Here is a 15,368-nt window from a genome sequence, read left to right as displayed (position 1 = left end):
TACTTGGTATCTGTGCAACCCTATTTTAGATAATTATAGGATATGACCTTTTTCTGTAAGTCAGCTCTTAACTTACCAATGTTGGTGATGGCAGGTTAAACAGCTAAAAGTAAACCTTTCCATTCCCCAACCACGTACCCCAACATGTTTCTTGATAATCCACTCTATCTAGTATAAAGTGTAAAAGTTATAACTATATTATATGACTTTTGGAAGACAGTTTTTAGCCAGTCGTAAGTGTGGTACTAGGTTTATTTCCGACAAGAATTCATTCAGTTTTCATTTTGCAACTATAATTAGGTCTGCTCCAGACCCCTAGATTCTCGGAAAATTGGTTAATGTGCACTAACTAAAGTCGAAGCTAGCCCCTGCCTCAAACAATGCATAGAGGAATTTAACAGTATTAACAACATTGTATATTAGATGATTTTATGTGCATTTAACACATGTTTTTATGGATGCTGCTTATCCGTGAAAGCCTTCCTTGTATAGACATCCAAAAGCCCAGAGACTGCTACTAGGCACCACTGTGTTAGATGTGATGTCAGCAGCCCCATTGAGCTGTCACTCAACTGACACTCTACATTACTTTCTTCACTCTGCAAATATAACAGGCTATGTACGGAGATGGAGGAGCTGGCCAAGCACAAAGGGTAATTGGACATTCCCAGAAGAGCAGAGGGCTATGACATGAAAGGAGGGAGGGGCCGTGCTAGGGAACTGACTCTTCCTGGCGTAGTCACATTTTTCTGACAAGTTCAAAGAAACATTACAAGTTAATTAAAAAAAACTATTTTTAGAAACACTGCAACTAAGCATTACAAAAACCTGATATTATTTTATGACTGAACGACTGAAAGGATTTGTGGACCATCTTCACACTGTTGCTTTTCAATGCTGTTTTGCCAGTATTTTGTATATATAAGAACTGAACAGTCAGATGTGCCCTTTATGATTACCCTACACTTTGTAAATCGTGTACTTCCCTACGCTAATAAAACTACAAAGAAGATATTTGTAAATGTTAATATAAGATGTAAACAGTAACCCCTGTGATCAAAGTCAGGAAATACAAGTCATCTTGTAACAATCATTGTTATGACATTCTGCATTTGAAAATTGAAGGAAATCAAACCTGTTTATCTATTTGGGATAATTAAATTATATTGTCATGTTCTCTTTCAGATGCGTAAGCCATAAGACAAAATTTGAATTAGATGTAATTAACCATAACACTAACCCTGGTACCTAATTTACAGGACTCCACCCACATGGTTTTCTTTACTTTCGGAAATAATAGTTTCAGATGAAACCTTCCGCTGGGTCTTTATTGATGTCTTTCACCCTAGTAAGAAGACTTTCCCCATTTCTGCCTCTGGTGTGACAGCCAGGGATCGGCTGTGTGGGTGGAACTACCCTGTTCACTTCTGTAGAATGTATATGCTACATATTCGTATGAAGAACCCTCAAATAGCACCAAAATGCTGATTCTGATTGCAAGTAAAAGTCTGCTCTAATCTTCTATACTATTTAGCAGCTAGCATAAATGTAACGATATACAGTCCAAGAGATATACAGTATTGAAAAATGCAGCACTTGAAATGCCACTAATATCCTCTGCTTTAAAATGTAAACATGAATCCTCATCAGATCCAATCTATGAAGACAAACAGGGCACTCACCAGATCCACTGACCTCACAGATCATGTTAATCCCGCCAGTGTCTCCCATGGATAATGATGGATTCACGCTCAGCAGTAGCTCCAAATTGTTTCCAAAGCCCTGTACCCACTACAGATGAGGGCAATTGATTTAGGATCGCTCTCTCCTCCAACACTTTGGATTAGGAACTTCCTCCCCACAGTTTGTCACAATCCAGCTGGGTGTCCATCACTGCTGCTTCTTCTTTCTCTGTCAAGTCACAGGCAGAGGTCTGTCCAGGACAGTCTGGACTTACAGGAAGTGAGTTGATTGATGCTGGCCATCAGATTGAGGATATTTTGTGATAAAGTACTACAGTAAAAGACTCTGGATTAAAAGTAAATAATGCAACAAAAGCCACTTTTTTGTTTTATGATTTACCTGGCTATTCATTTTTATCTTATTTTTGGCTGGACTTCTGCTTTAAGTAATACTATTATAATACAATCAATTTACATATAACTAAGTTCATTGGTTAAAGCCATTCCATTAGTTTTCACTGATATGAAGCCACAATGGGAATACTGTATGTTTGTTGCTGCTCTGAGTAAGACTGTTTTGGGGACCAAACAAGTTAGATACATAACTGGTTATTATACCAACGAAAGTTCTAATAATATGATCATGTTAGCATTTATTTATGGACCATAAATGTATTTATTGGACATAGATTTATTCGCATTCTCTGATAGGCACTGTGTGATTCATTAATTGAAATCAATTTTAACTTGTATTTATTTGTATGTTTAAAATAAACTTTGATAATTTTATATATATTTATATATGCATGGTCTATTATACCTCTCCGGAAACCCTATTCTTTATCAATGTTCTTACTCTACGTACTCTAGGGGGAGGGGTGAAAGCAGGGTGCCTATAGTGAGGCAACCCACTGACTGTATCTTGAATTTACATATAGCTAAGTTCATTGGTTAAAGCCATTCCATTAGTTTTCACTGATATGAAGCCACAATGGGAAATACTTTATGTTTGTTGCTGCTCTGAGTAAGACTGTTTTTTTTCTAATAGGTGTTAAAGCCAGCTCAGATCAAGTCAATATGTCATGGAATCTTGGAATCTGGTAAACAGTATTCAAGGAAAAAAAGGAAGCCCATTCCACTGATGTACTCATACTATGGAACAGAATACTTGGGTAAGAAAAAAAATACAGCATTCTCTATTTGTCTCTCTCTTGCACTCTCTCTGGATGAATACTTTCATGTAAAGCAGGGATCTCAAAACATCGGCCCTCCAGCTGTGGTGGAACTACAAATTCCATGAGGCATTGCAAGATTCTCACAGCCACAGACATGACTCCCGAAGAGAGATGCATCATGGGATTTGTAGTTTCAACACAGCTGGAGGGCCGGAGGTTTGAGACCCCTGATGTAAAGGGTAATGATTTCACGCGTTAAAGCCTGCATCAGAAACATAGGCCTACATGCTAACCCATCCTTTATGTGTGTTTTAGTGGCACAAAGTAGCACACAATCCAATTTAAGACAGTAATTTTGAATGTGTGACTCTGTATGTATTGAAAAATGTTTTCTTACATATTAAAACAAACAGTGTGCGTTGTCTGGCTGATTCAAATAAACAAATCCTCTCAAACAATGGTCTCCATACTGCAGCCTGCAGCCCTTTGCTTGCATGTAACTGGCACTTAGGGCACTATTACCACTGCCACCAACAACTATACACAATTCCTCCTTTTGACACCAACAATGGGGCACTATTTCTCCCTCTGACACAAACGATGGGGCACTATTCCTTCCACTGATACCAATGATGGGGCCCTATTCCTCCCACTGATACCTGTGATGGGGCACTATTCCTCCCACTGATACCAATGATGTGGCACTATTCCTTCCACTGATATCGATGATGGGGCACTATTTCTTTCCCAGCTGTCAGACACGCAGCTGGGCGGATCCCAGCATAATTGTCGGGATCCGCTTCAGCTGCGGCGTCTCAGTATACCGCGAGCAGCAGCTTGCGGTATACTGCGGCGTCTCAGTATACCGCGAGCTACAGCGCGCGGTATACTGAGCCTAGGGTGACGAGTAGGACGCTAGTTTGTGTCCTCCCGTTACCCTAAGGAGAACTATGGGGAAAAGACTTAACCCCATAGTACTCCTTTAACAAAAATTATAGGCCGTCTTTAAGGGCTGTGGTAGTGTGTGTGTGTGTGTAGGGGAGCAATTGGAGTATTGAATAGCGTGAGGTAGCGCTATACGTGCCCTGTGAACTTTTAACCATGCCCAACTTTTCCCAGGTGGCATCTATTTGTAAGTAATTTGCAGAGCCATTTGCCCTGCGAATATCTATGAACATTTTTTCTATGTCAATAGAGACAAAAACAAATGTTCTTGGTATATTTTCTTTTTAGGTCAAAAGTAATGTAATGTAATACCACGTTAACGCATCATTACATTACATTTGACCTGAGAAGAAAATATACTGAGAACATTTGCAGGACACATGGCTCTGTGCATTGTTTAGAAATGGACCCTTGTTTCTTGGCACAAAGTCTGCAGTTGCTAAATGATTTATTGTTTTTTTTATTTTCTATTTGCATAGTATTTTGTTAGTAATGAAAGCAGTACAAAAAAATGGAATATATAAATTGTGGATTTGAACACATTGATTTTTGTTATTGCAGGAGCAGCACACGGTCTGTCTTCTATACTACAAATGCTATTGTCCTATCAGGACTACCTCCAGCCAGCTGACCGAGACCTTGTTTGGCAAAGTGTGGACTTTCTTGTGAATCAGGAACAAAACTGCAACTGGCCACCAGAGTTGGGGGAAGTCATAGAACGTGAAAATGAACTTGTTCACTGGTGTCATGGAGCCCCTGGTCAGCTACTGATTTTTTACTATTTATTATACAATATTTCTTACCATAAGACTGATCTCTTTTTAAAGTGGAACTATGGGCAAAATGAAAAATCATATATATGATGCAGCCTGTCACCAACATTAGCACAGCACTTTCTGTTTTTCTGAGTGCCTACTATAACATAATTTTATTACCTGTTGGTTCCACCAGTAGAATATTTAAAAGTAAAGAATTTATTTTAAAAATTCCACAAATTCACACTGTTCACTGATATTCAGTGCAGCTTGGAAGTATCATGAAAATTATAATAAAAAGTAAAAAAAAGAGAATCTTTTGGTCTACATTAGAGGGTCAATCTACCCAAAACTTTATATTTAGTTTTTTGGTAGATGCTTTTTAGAGAGTTTCTGCTCCCCTTAAAAACTTTAGGCAACAGCTTTGTTTTAACTAGAGGTATATTTTATTTTTGCCTGGAGTGTAAACGTTGTCTGAGTAGTCTACAGCCTTTACAGCCATGGATGAATGAGTTCATCTCATTATCTTTTCTTACAGCATATTATGTCAATTAAGCTCTCTCAAGGCTGTACATTATAACAATTAGTTCTGTAGCTCAGTCTCCCAATACATCTGCTCTTCCAGTATGAAGACAACAGTTGCTTGGTGGTATAACTGAGAAATATTCTTTCACAGTTACATTGTGCATGCAAAAAAGCATTGCTGGCTAATGAGTAATAAAGCTTTCAAAAAGCTTTTATGGATGACTTATTTTGTGGTTTTAGATACATAGATGGACCATGAATTGTCAAACAGCATGAATTGTCTATGCTCTGATGTTCAGCATGTATAGCAGATCTGTCCTTTGTTTTGCCACTTAAGCACATGCTACTCGGTAATTTATATTCTTTATTTCTTCCATTTCTTCTTTATTCAAGTTGGGCAGGTAACAAAATAAAATACTACTCAAACATTATTTTTATTTTTAGGAGCAGTAGAGAAACCTTTGCAATTCCACCTCCTTTTCCCAGGGTTGCAACCTAGCTGCCATTTTATTAGCACGGCTTGTATTAATGGGACTTATTACTAATGTTATTTATAAGAAAGACATTATAATACCAGATAAGATGGCACTTTGACCTCATCCAAACCAAGTTCCGTTAACTACTGGCTTCTTAGATACTGAAAAATCCAGGGTTGATCTTCTTTTCAGATCTTGGCTCTTTCCCTCTTCTGTTGTTCATGCATGGGCTTTAATTTTGATACATCTTGTTGTAAGCCAAGAAAGGAGTCACCTGACATCTACTGGATTCTTCTCAGGAACAAACAGAAATACACTCTGAGCTAATGTATATCACTTTTCTACATATAACTGGGTTAGGTCATGCCCTCACAGAATGGAATGGTGACAAAGTTACAAGGCTTTGTGGAAACTCACAGGCTATTGCAGGCTCTTGTGGGCATTCCCACAACCTTTGCTTAAAGTGACATTAAACCCTCAGATTTTTTAACATAAACCAATACTGTAATGTGCGCCTTACTGTAATCCATGGTTGTTTCCCTTCTCTTTGCTGCTTTTCATTTTAAATTCTCATGTCTTCTCATGCTTGGGGAGAACTTCCCTTTTCAGCTCAGGGCCTCTTCCTGTAGTGCTGGCTCAGGTTACAAGCCTATACACAGACACCATGTATCCATTCCAGAGACAAGGCAGTCTGCTGCAAAACAGAAGTTCTGCCCAGCATGAGAACAGATACAAATTTAAAAGGAAGAACAGCAAAGAGAAGGGAAACAACCATGGATTACAGTAAGGCGCACATTACAGTATTGTTTTATGTTAAAAAATCTGAGGGTTTAATGTCACTTTAAACAATTGTTGCACTATGGTAATTGATTTTTTTTTTTCATGATAAAGCCAAATTATAAAGTTGTATGGAGTATGTAGGTGTCTTGAATTTTGTGTAGTCGTACATTTTAAGTTGTTTCTAGACTACAGAGTATATAATTTTTTAATGCAATTCATGCTTTTTTTTAGGTATTGCTTATCTTTTTGCAAAAGCATATTTACTCTCAAAAAATCCATGCTACCTGGACAATTGCATTCGCTGTGGAGAGCTGACCTGGCAGAAAGGCCTTCTGAAGAAAGGACCTGGTATCTGCCATGGAGTGGCAGGCAGTGCCTATGTGTTTTTATTGCTTTATAGGCTTACTGGCAACTCCAAGTATATCTACAGAGCACAGAGGTTAGTGTCATCAATCTACTCTATATATTCAATTTCTAATAGGTGGACTCTTAATGCTAGTAATGCACAGAGAATCTATTAAAGAATACAATTTTTTTTTTAAATACCATGGGGCCCCATCAGTAATGTAAATCCATTCCAATACCAAGCTAAATAATCGTTCAATATTTTACAAACTAGACCAGCCTAGAAACATATCTGTCTACAAGGACAAGCAGAAAGTTGTAATCCTATAAATATTTTGGGAGTGATTCCTTAGTAGCCTTGACAATAAATAGTAGTGCTGCACACACATATTGTTCATGGTTCTCATACAATTCTAAGACTCATAAGTGGCTGAAGGCTCTTAAATACTCATTACCCTTTTATTTTTAGTCCCGAGGTATTTTGTAAATTTTGTATTTGAATGGATTTATTATGATTAAAAGTTATATACTATGTACATGTTGTGTTTTCCCCAGATCTCACCCCTATATATACTCCTAAATTAGGGTCCTCAGCCACCCTCTGTCCAGAGATTGTCATCTTTTATTGTACAGATAGCTCTAGATTCCCCACAAAAATGTATAGGTATCAAGTGTGCACTTACAGTGCAACTGCATCGCACCACGCTGTGCCCATTGAACTTAATGAAGTGTGATATTTCATAAAATTGCCCCTAGACATAAACGAGCAGTTAACCCTTGCAGTGTGGGGGTGGCTCCACTGCAGCAATAGTTTACCATGGAGATAGGCTTTTAATGTTTTGTCCCTGTCTAAACTGGTTGTGAACAAAAGACACAGTGGCACTATTTGGAGAGGTATGTGCATTATAAGGAAAGGAGGAAATTGAGAGGTATGTGCATTGTGAATCTGGGGGTAGGGAAAAATTTTGTAAGCCACATTTCAGGGAAACATAAATACATTTTAGTTAAATCATTAAAGTGTATCTCTAGCCAAAACATATTTTTTTTTATCATTTTGGATAAAGTAATAAAGTTTAGAACTGTAAAATTGCACTCACTATTATTCCTGATAACTATTGTCACCTGTACAAATGTGTTGGGAAATCCAAAATTTCACAGTTTTCACTGTTGTTTCTTTCATATTCTGACAGCGGCCGCTGGCTCATTGGCTGCCGGCTCTGTTCGTATGAAGATTCTCTAAACGACTTCTTCGACAATCTGATCAAGGGATGCTGGCCGGAAGGGTCCCGACAGCATCACCCACTATGCGGATTTCGGCCATCTCCACAAGAATCGACCGAATTTCGCACAGTGTATGGCCACCTTTAAGCTGGCCATACACCTATAGATTATCTGCAGATTTTCTATGGTTAGATGGAAAAAGTGCAACAGATTTTTCCATCTACGCTAAACTGTGTGGATGGAGAAATCTCCCACCGGGCCAAGCTTCAGTATCTTGCTAGTCGGCCCCACTGGCTGTCAAAATACCTGAACAATCTGATTGGATGCAGAAATTGTACAGGTATTTTGAGAGCCAGCAGGGCCGACTAGCAAGATACTGAAGCTTGGCCCGGTGGGAGATTTCTCCATCCACACAGTTTAGCGTAGATGGAAAAATCTGTTGCACTTTTTCCATCTGACCATAGAAAATCTGCAGGTAATCTATAGGTGTATGGCCACCTTTAGAATGAATCTCCCCTTACTTTGGATACATTTCCTTCTAATTTCCATTTTGTCACTGGGACAGAAAGTGAAGAAGTTTTTAATAACGAGAACAGACGGTAAAAAAAAAACAACTGAATAGGATATTTTTAAAATTACCTACTCTAATCAAAACTAAAAAAAAAAGAAACAAGTTGTGGCTTTAGATATACGTTAACTGATACTAAAACACTGTGAATAAGACCTGAATTTGAGCACCACAGACCCAGTCCTAAGGAGATTTGCTCATGATTATACATGGCCAAGTTCATATTTAGGTGACTGAGCTGAACTTCTAAATGTCAGACAAAAGAGCAGTATTGAGATGACTGCTTATGCAACCAGATACTAGTATCACATAATCACATGTACTTTTTAAGCAATATCCAAGTAGATAATTGGTTGTATGACTCTTCTGATGTCCATGCATGGTCAACTGCAGGCCAGATTTCTGGCTCTGCCCAGCTGTCAGAAGCAGGCTGTCGGCCAGCTTCGGCTTTCAGCGCAGCTCAGCCAAGCCGAGGCATATGCGTTCGGCTCGACTGAGCCGCTCGGCCACGTTCGGGAGCTGTACGGGCTATAGTGAATAGCCCGTGAAGCACCCCTTCGGTTCTACTGAACCGAAGGGGTCATGGGGCCAAAGCTAGCCGAAGGATCGGCTAGCTTCGGCCCTGCTGGTCGTGTGCTCCCATGTTAGCTTCCATATTAACCAACCTATTGTACCACAAGCAGGTACCACATCCCTGATAAAGTGCAACCTCCAAGCAAAAACCTGTAGGGCAATGGGACTTCTGTTTCCTATCTGTACCCTTTGTTTGAAATATGGAAAAAAATGTAAGGTTTTATTGGAAACCATTAAACTCCTTGTGACAGTTATTAAGTGTGTTATTTTAATATATTGTATGTTTATGTATATTTTATATGTGTTTATTGTAATTACAATATTCTCTATTATGCATCTTCAAACTTTTAGATCTCCATATGTTCGCCTCTCTTTAGGTTTGCAGAGTTTCTCTCCACGGATGAATTCAGAGCTGGATCATGTACTGTGGAAAGCATCTACAGTCTATATGAAGGCTTGTCAGGAACAGTCTGTTTTTTAGTTGATTTACTGCAGCCTAAGCAGGCTGAGTTTCCACTTTTTCATGTGTTTGTGTAGAGTTATCATTTGCTGTAATCAACCAGACAGGAGGATTTTTCAGGCTCTTCAGATATAAGCATTAAAGATAAGGGACAGTGTTTTGGTGCTTGGAAGGTGTAAACTGATGTCAAAGAAGAAGAGCTGGACAATGGCCATGGTCTTACCGTTGGGGGAAAAAAAAATATAGTAGTATAAATAGATGTAACATCTATGCATCATTGGCAATGGAGCTGGACTCTTACAATCATTATAACCAAATCAAAATGTACACAGAAAACAGGTAATCCGGGCTATATAATGATAGCAGTGGGTTTGAAGTAGACAGCAATGGAGTGGTTCATAAAATGTATGAACAAAGCAAGAAGCGACTGGCTACACCAGCTGCAAAGGTCCTTGTTAAACCTCTCATTACTGTTTTCTGACATAGAAGCAAATGTCTAATAGATTCATGTATTTATCATGGTTATTTTGCCCAGCAGTAAATGTTTTATACGTAAGACGTCTGACGTATGACGTCTAGTAATCTCTAAACCTGTCAGTGCAAATGGTAGAAAGTAAATTTAAGTGCATTATTGCCACTTACAACATTACTTGTTCTTTTAAGCATTAGGTTCATGTTTGTATACATTTCCCTTCAATGCACAAAAAGACAGGATTTACATTTTAATCTTTTTTTGGCAAATATAATGTCCTAAGACATGACAATCTTACTCTTTTATACTTGTAGAGGCTTATCTATTCTTAGTTATATCCTCTGGGAAATGTCCTACCTGTGATTGTTGCCAATGGGACCTCTGTAGACAAATGTGTGGGCAGCTCATCTCAGAATAAATTTGGCCTTAAACTACTTGACAAAAGGAGATCCTGAGATATAGGTATTCATACTCATACCTTATCCTGGTCCTCTGTCCCCCTCTTATGTAAGAGGATGATTCATTGGCCCATTGAAAGATCCAGGAAGTGGGAGAGGTGAGGACAGGCTAAAACTTACATCATGAGTGAAGAATTGCATATTATTTCAGTTATCTGTATTTACTGACTGTTTTGGCATGTGGACTTTACTGAAGGTAACCCCTACATATATATTTTTTCATCAAATGCTCAGAATTTCCTAGGTGGCAGATTTACTTAAACCTCAATCTTTTTGTAACAAGTGTGAAAGTAGTGATGGTACTATAGACTTTTTATCTATAAATTATAGAATGATTAGAGTTACAGCAATTTAATGTTGACATGGTACAAAATTGCTATCTTGGTATAGAACAAAACTTACTAGGGTACATTAAATCAGTACAATAGCTATGCTCATACATTTGCCATCATTTTAAAGTCATAGAAATTTCCACAAGCACAAGGCAGTCAGAATGAGTAATAGTTTCTGGAATAGTTACTGGAAATTGACAACTTAGATAGATAAGAGTTCAAAACAAAATTAAGGTACAGCATTGTCTATCTCCTCCACATATGTCTGATATATTTCAGAATAGCCAAATGGTTGTAAACAAGTACTTAATTTCATAGTTTTTAATGGCAAGGCTAGTTTGTCTCCCAAGTTTCTGTTTCTAAATCAGAAGAGTGTTAATATGCAAAGCAGTTGTTCACCTCCTTTTGACACTGAGGTGTTCTGTGTGTGTTGGGGCTGCAGCATATTGTATATTACTCCGTTCAAGGTTAGGCGAGTAAACATTCTAGCAAACATTTTCGCAACACTGCAGTTAGTGTGATTGTGGCTTGGAATTTTTAATTTTTTAAACCAATGCTTTGCCCATGAAGCCCAGTTGCCTATACATACTTTCCTGTCACTCCTTTACACCCCCTACTGGTGCTTGGTCAATCACCAAGTATTAGTACTGTCACATGGGAGGGAGTAACATGCTCCCTATATCTGGAAGTACCTAGTATTTTTCTTTACCCTTGGTAGATGAACAGAGCCAACGACCAGCAGGACCTTAAGAAGTGTAAATGAGTGCTTTTGGTGACAAGATCATGGCAGTGTGTGGTGTCAGTGCAGGACTAGTAGCTTTCATTACATTTAGCTCCAGCATCTTATATGGCAAATTCAGAATTTTATGGGTTTATTTCACTTAGGTTAGGGGTTGGATGCCTTTTTTTAATGCAATATACAAAGTGACTGAGAAGCACTAGAACTAGAAAGTTTTAAAGTAGCAAGTACCTTTACTTGACTGTGAATGCTTAGCCATTTGGCCACACACTAAGCCCTCGTTCACACCTGAACGTTTTGTAGCGCGTTCTACGCTCGACGAACGCTCTACAAAACGCTCAAAAATATAAATCCCATTGTATTCAATGGTCTCGTTCCCAACTTGGCGTATTTCCGCCCGTCCCTAATGCGCTACAAAACGGCCCACGCCTGAAAAGGTACATGTACTACTTTGGGCCGTTTTGTTGCGCGTTTCCATTGGGATACAGCCAAGTAGCCTTGGCAAATGCGCGGCGGTCACGCAACTTTTTTACTGCGACGGTCGCGCATATGCAATACGCCTAGGTGTGAACGAGACCTAATGTGTAGCCTTCTGCTTAGGCTAGGGCTACACAGGATATTTTTAACTTTGGCGACTGAAAATGTTTCAAGTGCATAATTGCTATTTAGACTAGTGCTGACTGTCAATAAGACATTAAAAATCTAGGTAGCAGAGAAATGTAAGCTATGTCTAGAATGGCGATTGAATCTCTTTGCTACTGAGAGATTTAACTACTCATTGGTAGTGTTCTCATCAGCAGAACATTGATTTTGTTGTACTGCAAATTAGATCACTGTCAACATGGGGTTAAATCTCTCAGTTGCAAACACTCGCTTCAGTTTAGCTATTGCAATGAATTGATGTCCATATGGCATAATCCATTTTTATTTGCATCACACCTAATTTATTAATAAATAAGTAAAGCGAGACGAGTAATTGTTACTCACAGGAACCATACTGGAAGACTTTAACTGGATTCTTCTGCTGCTATGGCCACTACTGACACTTTTCATTCCTACTATTCCAAGGAAGGAAAACACATTCAGATACTGTATTTTGCATCATATATTCAGAATTTCACTATATTGTACACCACACTTTTTTTTTCTTTTTTACTTCTACTGCTCCAAGCTTGCTCCAGTGATGGACTACAATCTCAATACAAACTAGTATTGAGATAGGATTAACCGATTAATCGAACTTAATAATCGGCTAACTAATCGATTTTGAAAATAATCGTTAGCTGCAGCTCTACTTAACCCATCACAGTATCAAAGACTAACATTACATGGCCTTAATAATTCAGATTGCTAATGAACCAAGTTTCCACGAATGGTATTCATTTTCTTATAAAACTTTCAGTGATTTAGTTATCACTAAAACAGTGACATCTTTGTAAGGTTAACTACTGCAGTAATGAGAATCAAGCATTGGAGAGTGCCCAGTGGCTTGACCTATGCTAAGGCATAAGTCATGTGATCTCTGCTGGAGAATATTAAAGAACCAATCTCAGGAGACTGTTCCAGCAGAGATACTGCATGGGCTGTTCTTTCCAAACACATTCCTTATATTGAGCCTCTAAGATCTTATGTATCAGCAGAAATCATGTGACCAAAGTCTTGGCATAGGTCACATGCAGAGACAGTGGTTGATTTTTATTATTATTAGTATTATTATTAATATTATTATTGTTATTGCAAAATTAGTTTTACAGCTGTCTTATTAACTTGTATTTATCAATTGTATTGTAATACTGAATTAATCTTTTAGTATAGGTCTGCTTAGAGACACAACTTCAATTTTTTATGTTTTATTTTATGTATGGAAATATGAAAACCTACGCAAACAGTGTTTGTTGTAAACCTGTATATCTATAGAGTAGAGTAGCCTTAATGTTATACCAGCAATTGCATTGTCTCAGTAAATACATTCATTGCTAATTAAATTGTTTTGTATATATTGTTTTATTTTTCTATATTTGGCAGATTACGTTGCTAACAGGGTTTTTATGCAGTTTTGTGTTGCACATCATCTCTTCATTTATGTGCACTACAAATATTTGTTCAAATAATAAAGATTTTGTACAATGTTGCCTTACTGTCTTATTACCGATCCATTCCCCTTTCCTAATTTATTTCCCCTATTCTTCCTTCTAGTTGTTCTCTTTCTACAATTTTTTCTTCAGAACATTACAGTCAGTCAACTCAACCCTGATATTAAAGAACACTTAAACCCTAAATGAATAACACTTGTTTAGTTAAAATCATGTGTATCAGAAACAGTTGTCATTTTTTAAAATAAAATACTTTTTAAATGATCTCCTCCAGCCACTTTGCCGCCACTTCCCGTCTAAATGAATTTACTCCAGCAACTACAATGTTTTATTTCTCAGAGTATGTCTCTTGCTCCCAACCAGAGTGGAACATATTTGTGCAAATGCTTTTTGGTTCCACTAGGAGAGTGTGTGACATGGTGACAACGCAGGAGAACAGTTCGGAGACAAGGACAGATTGTTGTTACCCTATAACAGGAAATGCCTGCACAAGGATCTTCATAAGATTGTCAGGTATTATTTTAATGAAAACTGAAGATTTAAAGAAGAAAACATGACTTTTGAAATTACATTAACATGATAAAGCTCATATGAGATTTTAGTGATTGAGTTCACATATACTTTGAAACACCCACTGGAAGGTCTCATAAATTGTGCTTCCAAAGGTAGTCATACACAGCTCAAATTTTGGCGAATTTCTGGTGATAAGGCAGAAATTCGAGCCATGGGTGACCCTGTTGGCAGCATTCTGTTCGATAAAAATCAGTTTAAATACTGACTGAGCTAGGTGGAAAATTCTCAGCCGAACAGTGACTGCATCTTATCAGATGTAGCCAATGTTCAAGTACAGTAATACCTCGGTTCACGAACAATTTGGTTCGTGAACAGAAAGTTTGGCAAAATGTTGCTTCCGTTCGCGTACTCCACATTGGGTGACGAACTCGACCGCGGCCATCTTCCCTGCTCTGACACATGGTCTTGGCTTCCCCCTCTTGCCCCTGAACGCAGGGAGTTTGCCGGCTTCCATTCTAGTGTGTTCTAGAGGCGCCGGAGTCTTGTCCTCCCGCGGTGCTCGTGTGGCCGACGTTGCACACGGGAAGAGGTGTCCTGCCCCTTTCTGTCTGCGTCGTCTAACACATTCAACCGGCAGCCACATGAGCACCGCGGGAGCATAGCCGTAGCTAGCTCCTTTTGCGCCCAAGTCAAGAAAAAAAACGTGCCTCATCCAACAGGCATGTGACATCACCCAGCGCCCCGCATCCAGGATTTATTTTTTTTTCGGATAAATATTAGGGGTCTAAACAGCCCCCTGATATTTTCCTTTTAAAATAGAAAAAGAAATTGAGGACACAAAGTCCTCAATCTCTTTTTCTGCAGCCTCAGAAAGCATAGAGGCTTCCCATTCATTCAGAAAACATTTACTATCAAGCAGTTTCTGAATGGGGAGGAGCCTCTGTACAGAGTGTTACTCCCCATTGAGAATCTAATGAATGAACAGGGAATTATGTAAATCACATCCTGTTCATTCATAACTGGGGACACATAGTACTATGTGTCCCCAGTTATTTACAAACACTGGAGTGATCAGCTGATCGCTCCAGTGTTTGACCTGCACAGAGGATCGGTACATATCACTGATATGCACCGATCCTCTGCCGCTCGGCCACGCACACAGGGGGGATCAGCTTCTCCTCTGGATCTCCGCTGCTCTCCCGGGCAGAGGCAGCTGGGGGATCCGAGGAGAAGTGAGGAAAGCACTTCAGCCGCGG

General features: G+C 38.8%; 1 protein-coding gene across 1 annotated transcript in view; it reads left to right on the top strand.

Moving 5' to 3' along the window:
• Positions 1-9,648, top strand: part of LANCL3 (LanC like 3) — a 31,691-nt gene extending 22,043 nt beyond the window's left edge. The window contains exons 2-5 of the mRNA XM_018563030.1: positions 2,731-2,854; positions 4,364-4,561; positions 6,570-6,777; positions 9,423-9,648. Of these exons, the coding sequence (XP_018418532.1) occupies positions 2,731-2,854; positions 4,364-4,561; positions 6,570-6,777; positions 9,423-9,582 (690 nt within the window). The 3' untranslated portion in view covers positions 9,583-9,648. The remainder of the gene's footprint in view (positions 1-2,730; positions 2,855-4,363; positions 4,562-6,569; positions 6,778-9,422) is intronic.
• Positions 9,649-15,368: the final 5,720 nt, after the last annotated feature.

This window comes from Nanorana parkeri, unplaced genomic scaffold (genome assembly GCF_000935625.1).
Source record: "Nanorana parkeri isolate BGI_ZX_2015 unplaced genomic scaffold, ASM93562v1 scaffold625, whole genome shotgun sequence".
Taxonomy (NCBI): Eukaryota; Metazoa; Chordata; class Amphibia; order Anura; family Dicroglossidae; genus Nanorana; species Nanorana parkeri.
The sequence above is the reverse complement of the archived record's forward strand: the minus strand, read 5'-3'. Positions and strand labels throughout refer to the sequence as shown.